Raw genomic sequence first — 8,626 nt, forward strand, 5'->3', positions numbered from 1 at the left:
AAGGGTACGTCTTTTCTCGCGGTAACCGGAACCCAGGGTATTTCTTCACGCGCGCACACCTTAAGTGTACATTGTGAACGATAACTTGGGTGCGGACGTCGACAGAACGAGTATATGAACCGCCTTTCCTCGCAAGCTGCTGCTAACACCGATGCGAGGAGACTTCAGAAACGGGGATGCGCGGCTCGAGAGCTATGACAGACCGAGGATAACCCGCTACGGTCTAGGGGCCAGTGCGCGCCTTCTGCGTTCAGAGAAGTTATTAGGACCCCCCTGTCGCGTTTACTGCGGTCATGAGCGTCGAGAGGCGTTTACAGAGTGGCTGCATTTGAAATCTGCAGCGAGTGCAGCGGTCCGTCGATTGTCGCATCGTCCTGCTGGCTATTTTGTTCGTGCGTATTACCCTGCACATTAGAAAGGAACCCGCTGGGCAATATCAGACGATGTGTAGTGCACGCCCAACAGCATGCGCCTCGACACTGACGTAGCGTACCCCACCAATTCGCTGAGTGCCTTACCAATATGAAACTGCTCCTGTATGCCTGTCCAAGGCCACGCTGTGCACAGCATACGCGCGCGAACGCTGTAAAGCCGCGTGATGAGTTGTGCGAATGTTACTGGACCTCATCACCGCAAAAATCACATTCCCGGTAGGCGCCTGCACAGCGCTGTCCGTTCCACACCCCGGCGAGTGTGCTTCCCCTTCAATTTTCGTGCTGTTCATATTGCTCGGAACAGAACTCACGAACGGGCAATGAGACCGTGTTCCCCGTGCCGACCACCGTAGGCGCTTGTGTTTGGTGACACAGATGCGACACAGCCCACCGGGAGTTGACGCGGGGACTAGGGCGTTGTCTCATGTTATGTTGAGTCAGATGCCAGCCACGTGGACGTCGTGAAACGGCACTGCTACCGGCTGAAGGAGCCTCATCCACAGAAGGACAACAAATACCTCGTAGGAACAATTTCAAGCCTCTGTTGTACACTTTGGTTGCAGCGGGCTGGATGTGACCTTAGAAGTGTCTATACACCCGTTGCCCAAGCGCGGAGGTCACGTACACTCCGCGCCGAACGGTGGGGTGCGGGCGTCGCTCAGAACACTCTCAGTACTTCTTCCAGGCACCTTGAATTGAGGTCCCCTTGTCAGGCCATTGTTTCTGCTTGATCACCGCTGACAAGATGCAACTGAGGATCGTGACATCCGTCGCTCTGTTCGGGGCATCCGTCTCCGCCAGTAAGAATAACCGAATCTGTCAGAAAAGTGTTCAGCTCATTCCACGCCACGTACAGGGGCTCAGTTTCTGCCAACAAGAGAGGAAGTGGAGAAGGCCGCTGGGGCACCTGCGGCATCAGAGGAAAATGACGATGCAGATGGGCGTGGGCTTCCTGATCTGCTACGGTTTCCGGCCTCCCCAGACTTGCCAGAACTGCCGCCCTTGCCAGAGCTGCCAGAACTTCCGCCTATTTCGCGTCCCTCACCCGCCTCGGCCAGTGATCCGGATGTTCCCGCAGAACAGATGCCTCCCCTTCTTCCAGTTTTGCCCGTCATTCCTTTCCCTGCGCCAGGACTAGAACCTACCGTACCACCATTTCCAATCACGCTCCCTACGCCACTTCCGGGAGTGCCTCCAATTGCGCCGTTCCCACCGGTGCCCCCAGTGGAGCCAGCACCCGGCCAACCCCCTGTGCTACCCGAGCCAGTACTGCCTATCATCCTCCCTTATCTTATCCCTTCTCCATCACCTCTCGAGCTCCTCAGCGGTCGCGGAACTTTCAATTTCTCCGGCCTGCCAAGCCTGGGTGAGATACCAGAACTTAGAGGTCTACCTAACTTGAGAGAGCTTCCGGACTTCCCTGGTCTGGGGCAGCTTCCCCACCTCCCTAGTCTCGGAGAGTTGCCGCAGCTCCCTCAACTTCCTGGTCTCGGTGAGCTGCCCCAGCTTCCTCAACTTCCTGGACTCCCCAATCTTCCGCGGATCCCTGGCTTAGCAGACCGTCCGCGAATTCCGGGTATTGGTGAACTTCCACAAATTCCAGGTCTGGGCGACTATATTAGGCCCCCTCCCGCTACGTCACCCAATGTGAATGCCTTCGGGAATTTCACGGGCATCGAATTGCCCGGGCTTCCGAGCCTGACAGAGCTGTTGCGGGAACCCGCGAACATCGACCGCATTCAGAAAACCATTCAGGAGGCACTTAGACAAGTTGCAGCGGACCCACTCAACCTTGAGCGACTTCGACAAAGTTTCCAAGATCTGTTGGGTCTCATAGCGCCACAAGAAATGTTCCAGTTGCAACAGCACGCCATGGCAAAGAAACAGATAGAAGTGTTCGAGGTCAAGTTATCCGCCAAAGACATCTTGGACTCAACTGAAAGAGTGGCCGAAAAACTGGCTGCGGCGAAAGCTGTTAAGATGGATGACGCGTCCATCGCGAATATTGGATCACTTGGGGACATCCCCGAAATACGCGCGCTAGACGAGTCCTTTCAACGACTTCGGACCGTCCTTGAACAACTCTTGGCCCCTCTAACGCAGCTACTCGCCGGCCTGGACCTGCCCAGACTACCGTCGGTGGCTTGAACACAGTTCAGTCTCCAGTCTGCGCGTGCTGCATAATCGGGTGCTACGGCGGTTCGTGTCTTTGTAAAATACCAACGACTAGCTCGTTGACTTGAGATGTTATCCTTTACTGCTGTGCCAGGTTTCTGTCACACTGCACATCGACAAGACGTTTTCTGCACTGTGTATGCCATAATTTGTACTCCAATTCTGATTTCGTTGACAGCCGAGGCATCGCTCGAGACTCCAAATAATTCACAGCGATTTGATGAGTTAGTATCCCGCTTTGCGCGTGAGCTGACAAGATGACACACTCTCCCTCTGTGACAATGCACACTGCAAAATTACTGGACAGTAAAACCGCCCCGCCAGCAAGGACGCTGTGTTCTATATTGGTAGCCTCGATCGTCATTCGGATCAGTCACGTGTCCGCAGCAAAGGAGGGTGAATACCTGAAACACACAGCTCGTCCGTACAGCTACGCGGTGTAGCCACAACCTGTGGAACTGTTGGCAGGACATCCGCCATCTAGAGTACTTTATTTTGCTGAGCACGCCGACGTTTCCCATTTCCATAGAGACTGCCTGCTGCTATGCCAAGCAGCATCCTCTGGCACGTTGCTACAATATTCCGTACCGACAAATGAGAAAAAAGTGCACCGTGGCGCACGACGCAAGTCACCTGCAGAACCATGATCTAATGCACATCTTTAGCTAATTCCTCCATATCCTTGTCTCCGTCGGGGCAGCCTGTCAGTATCTCTACACCAGTGTCGGTGATGAGGACTGTGTGTTCGAATTGGGCCGTCCTGCGCGTACAACACGACACACATGAGCCGCATGCTCTTGACGAACCAGTAGCACACTCGAAGATAAGCCCGTGCGGGTCATCTCACCCTGCAGGTGACGCAGCGCGGGGCAGACAGTAATAGATCCCAAACTGGAGAGGCAGGTCAAAGCTACGAGGAAGGGGGAGATGCCGTTGGAAGCTTGGCGTTGTTTCGTAAGCACTGCATAGGAGCGTTTTGCAGCTCGCGCGTCCAGCACGCGAGTATGCCTTGTGCGTAAGTCGCTGGAGGACCTGTGGCAAACAGTCCGCCAACGATCACAAATTCTGCCACGACTTACGGCTGCCCGTCGGTTGTGGCAATCGTCCACTTGTCTGGCCACGTGGTGAAGTCTGTTCCGCCAACGCAAACGACGGGTTCGATGGTGAAGCACATGCCCGGTAGCATCCGCCCAGGCATCTCGTTTGCCGCATGGAGCACCTTCGAGCAGTCCGCAAGAATCCAGAGAGGTCTTTGGGTTCGCAGGCGCGGACGTTAAAAGAGAAGAGACACGCTCGCCTGCCGCCGGCAATTGCCTTTCTACACGGCGGCTCACTTCGCGGGGACACACGCCGGCCCCCGAGGAACTCATGTCGCCCATCGAAAACCAGCGCCGCAGAGCCTGGGCCTTTGGTAAACAAACTGCTGAAATGCAAGGACGCCCAGGCATACCATGTATCTCTCGCCCTGGGGCGGCGTCCCTGTCCAGATACAGGCTCGAGACGACATGAGTGGAATGACACAAGCCAGCACCTCCCTCCAAACTCGTCTGCAAAGAGACGGATGCTGCAAGAAACCTCCCGCGAGTGAAGCACTTACGAAGGGCTCTTCATGGAAGTTTCGCCCGATACCGTGTCCACAAAACACCGGGATCGTGCGGCATCCTCGCCGCGTCAGGAACGCGTCGATGGCCTCGCCAATGACGCTAAGCCTGCAGACACGCGAGGGACAAGCTTTACCGCATTTTGCGGTCGAGTGCACATCCCCAGCACGGCCGTGCCTCAGGCATCACCTACACGGCACCGCAGGGGCCATTCCATGGCTCAAACCATCTCGTTTTCGTTTCCTGGACTGTCTGCGTGGCAGATGCCGAGAGCTGCGCAGTGGGCTCGGCACGTGACAGGGTTCGGAGGTGAGCGGCGCCACGGTAGGACGACCGCCACACCGCGTGAACCCACTTTCTGCCTGGCGCACAGGCGCGGATCCCTTCAAGTGTGGCCTCCCGCGCTGTGACGAGAAGACGACGAAGCGCCTGCGAGAGTGCTCCCGCGCCGCCTATGGCGACAGTCCGCGCGCAGTCCCCGTGGAAACCGTCAACAAAGCACGACACGTCGATGCTGCAAATGCTGCCTCGCTGCAGCGGCCTGTCGTCCGGGATGCCTAAAGCGCGTGAGCACACAGCAGAGGAAAGAGCCACGCATAGCCAATCCTGGTCAGGTTCTCCTTCCCGCCCTAGTACCGATATAAATACATAAATATACACGCGTCCTCATACATACATATACACACATATATTCATCTACACACACATACATATACAACAGTATATATGTATACATACATACAGATATACACGTTGACAATTTAAGCATATATATATATATATATATATATATCATATGGACACCAGCTCGCGCCCACGTGCTGCGCGGCGGTATCTTGGAACGACGGGGGTCCCCCGGGTCGACGGAGCGAGAAAATAAAACCACACATACATGCACAGGCCCACGTTACACACAGAAACACCAACGAATACTGCGCTAGCGCAAAGAGAGCCTGTCTTGGCAGGAGGCCGCACCGCCTGTAGAGAATCCGTAAAGCTACTCCGACCCTCCACAGCGCGACCGGGGAGCGTCCTCCACGCACAGCCCCTATTGCCGGTCACGGCCGCCGCCACGAGCTCTAGCTCAGGACCGGCCGCAACGATCCTCTGGTGCTTAGGCTCCGCCGCGGCTCTGCATTCGTCCTCTCTCCTTTTCGAGTGTCCGGTGACTCACCATGACAGACGATCTCGTTCGTGGAAGTGCAGACGCTTTTGGGGAAGTCGCTGTAGCGAAGCGGCGACGGATACGCGCCTCGCGCGATCGTCGCCTCGTGTACCACGCGGTCAATCGCGTCTGTCGTGAGCGGCGCCTCGGGGGTCCCAGCGCCGAAGTCCTTCACGAAATCGACTGCGACTTGAAGCACCTCAGCCGCGACTTCGCACGCGCGCCGAACGCCTGAGAGAAGGCGAACGAGAGAGACCACAGCGGCGTCGAGGCGCGCGGGAACCGAGAGGAGAACGTCGCGGAATCCGCACGCAAAGGAGCAACGTCCCCACGCGCGCGAGAAGACCTAACGCGGGAGGGTACAGCCTCAGACCGCGCAGCACTGCTCGGGCGCACTCCACGAATCATAACGAGCCACAAACAACAGCCGGCGAAGAGACACGTTCTCCTCGCTGGCCAAAACGACGCGGACTTTGCTGTCTGTCGCGCGTGTCTGTGCTGTATCCCCGTGTCTTCTGGGCGGCGTCTACGAGCGCCCGCGTCGCCTGAGAGTCGCACCTTCGATCTCTGCGGGCGGCTTGACCCACTCCAACTCGCGCTCAGCCACGGGGCCGAAGCGCGCGAGGCGCGCGCGCATCAGGTCCTCTTCGCGCCTCCGCACGCGAGTCTCTTCGCTCTGCGCGGCCTCGCGCTTCGCGTTCGCGCGTTCCAGGTCAGTCTCTGCGTAGAACGGCTTCGGCACGCCCGCAGGCACCGGCAGCGGTCCCGAGACGGTCCCCGGCCCGACGGGGCGAAGCGGCGCCTCGGGTGAGGAAGGGCGCGCGGGGCGCCCAATCGGCTCGGCGGCAGCCGAGGAGACAGACGAGACCGCGAACGCCGACGCAGGCCGGGCAGCCCCGCAAGGCGCACGGAGCCACGCGGAGAGGGTGCGGAAGGTCGGAGATGAAGGCGACGACGCGCTTTGCCATCGACTGCTACAGGTGAAGCGCGAGCCAGAGGCAGAGGTAACTGCCTGCGACGCGAGAAAGGCCCAGTGGGGGCCCCCACAGCCGCGACAGCCCGTCTGGCTGCAGCGCAGGTCGAAGCGTGGGTGCTGAGCCTCGCATCGCCGGCGCGCGCCGCCGGACGACGCACTTGGCGAAGGGCGCTGAAGAAGGCGCAAGGGCCTCGGCGGCGTAAAGTCTGCACTCTGGTGATGCGCGCCGCGTGACGACGCAGAGGAGCCCTGAGGGAGCGAAGAGACTCCAGCACGTGAGAGGCCCCCACACGCGCGGGAGAAGGCCGGGCACGGCTCCCGTGACTCTGTGCGGCCGAATCCGTCACGCAGACGCTGCGAGGGAGGAATGGAAGCGACGACGCGAGCGGAGGTCCCCCCCCCCCCGAGGGCGTTTGCAGAGAGCGGAAGGGCGGGCAAGGCGGAGGGCGCCCAGGAGAAAGCCGAGAGAAAAGGAGACGGGAGGGAGTGCGGGGACAGCCAGCGACGCGTCCCGCCTGCGCCGGTGCCGGCACGGAGGGAGAGCGCCTCAGAGCGACTCGCGCGGCGGGAGAAAACAAGGAAAACGCTGAGGAGCGACGCAACGAAAAAACTGCAAGACAGTCTGCCGCCTCGCGGCCTCACCAGGCCACAATCCGGTCCCCGCACAGCCTCCTTCTTTGCCGGATGGCCGCGGGTCGCTCTCAGACTGAAGGCTGCGCCGCGAACCCGAGGCGGGATCGTCTCGCCGTGGGTGGCGGGCGAAGTCGCGGAGCCAGGTGTTGAAGAAGCGACGCACGCGGGTGGAATCAGTGTAGCCCTCCGACAGGTGCCGAGCGCCCAAAAAGGACGCCCTCCGCGTTTCCTCCGTCGCCGACTTCCAGGGGCTTCCTCGGCCTCCTCCGCCGCAGACGCGTCGTCGAGCTTGTGCTTCATCTTGGCTGCCGGCGTGCGCGACAGGCCCTGCTGCGACGCCGGCACGCGCGCGTGAAATGCCACTAAGCTAGCTCGTCTTTAAAGAGCGAGGCGAGCCTCTTCAGAATCCTTGAAGAAGCCGGAGGATGCGAGGACGAAAGCGTGGGCTGAGCGCTGGAGGCGCCTGAGGCAGAGAGGCGGCGCCGAAGAGGGAAGCGACCCCCGAGGGGAGAGAACAGAAGGACAAGAAGCGATCCGCCGCAGTTTTCAGTGGAGCCGTACGGTCAAAGGGGACGGAGCGGTGTGGCCGCTCGACAGAGAAGAAGGGAAGTTAGAATTCAAGCAGAAAAGAAGGGGAAGAGAGGAAGGCGGGGGCGCGAGCCAGCGCGACACACCTAGAAAGGAAAAGCGGAGGACAACGCAGTTGGCGGTTCCGCATTAGCAGGACGAACGAAACAAAAAGACCCTAAATAGAGACAAAATCGACAGCGACAGACAGGAAATCGGGAGGAGAGCGAGAGCGGGCGACGGAGAAAGGACGATAGCGAACACGTGTGCGGCACGAGGGGGGCGGACGCGCAGAGGCAGATAAGCGCCCCGGAGGCCCCTTAAGGCGAAACACAGGAACAAATCTAAACCCGAAAGTGTGGAACTCTGGAATCGAGTGGAAAAGGCAGGAAGGCGGCAGGAGCGCGGGATGATGTCGTTTCCTTCTATTATCCGCTTTGCCGCATCCCTGTCTCCTTCGCCGGCCCCCGGCTCGCAGAGCTTGAATGAAACCGATAGACTTTCTCTCCTTCTTTTCCACAAGATTTAGACAACTAAAACATGGGGGGGGAATACGTTCATCGACCTCCACCCGAGGTTGTTGCCTGCTTGTGAATCCCCAGCGAACCGGTTTTTAACAAGGCAAAACCAGACAGGAGACGCGTGTCCTGCGGAAAGCTGTCGCTGCATGCATAAGGTTCCATGCACCACGGCAAGAAGAGGTCTCGCCTGGTTCAGGGTTTCGAGTTTTGGAAAGCCAGTAGTAGCCGCGCACTGACTGAATAGCTGAGTCAGAGACTCAGAACTGCGCCTGATATTTGGTGTGCCGCAGGTCACCGTTTCTAGTCCGGAATGGCGTCCCCGTGTCGCCGCATGCGAACGCTCTCTCGCAGGCGTCCAAACGTGCCGATTCTGCATTTACAGGGGCGAGCGCTGCGTGTCAAAGAGAGTTAAATCACTGGTTAAAATGTATCTAGTACTTGCTGATGCCAGCGCCGTCACAACTCGCAGCCTATCTGCGCACGTAGTCGCGTGGAGCCAGGGATTGGTGATGCAAGTAAGGGCAGAAAAGATTCACAAGATTCGCGGGCGTGTG

General features: G+C 58.8%; 2 protein-coding genes across 2 annotated transcripts; one reads left to right on the plus strand and one right to left on the minus strand.

Annotated features, from left to right (window-relative positions):
- Nucleotides 1-1,517: 1,517 nt before the first annotated feature.
- On the plus strand, nt 1,518-2,582 carry BESB_016460 (uncharacterized protein; the record flags this gene model as incomplete). Its single annotated transcript, XM_029360361.1, has 1 exon — nt 1,518-2,582. The coding sequence occupies one exon, from the start codon at nt 1,518-1,520 to the stop codon at nt 2,580-2,582; it is 1,065 nt and encodes a 354-aa protein (XP_029216337.1).
- Nucleotides 2,583-3,257: 675 nt separating this feature from the next.
- BESB_016470 (methionine aminopeptidase) lies at nt 3,258-7,284 on the minus strand (the record flags this gene model as incomplete). The annotated part of the gene is made up of 6 exons (XM_029360362.1): nt 3,258-3,369; nt 3,689-3,828; nt 4,207-4,318; nt 4,566-4,767; nt 5,385-5,606; nt 5,934-7,284. 6 exons carry the CDS (start codon nt 7,282-7,284, stop codon nt 3,258-3,260), a joined length of 2,139 nt encoding a protein of 712 aa, XP_029216338.1.
- Nucleotides 7,285-8,626: the final 1,342 nt, after the last annotated feature.

The sequence above is a fragment of the Besnoitia besnoiti genome, chromosome X, assembly GCF_002563875.1.
Source record: "Besnoitia besnoiti strain Bb-Ger1 chromosome X, whole genome shotgun sequence".
Lineage (NCBI taxonomy): Eukaryota > Apicomplexa > Conoidasida > Eucoccidiorida > Sarcocystidae > Besnoitia > Besnoitia besnoiti.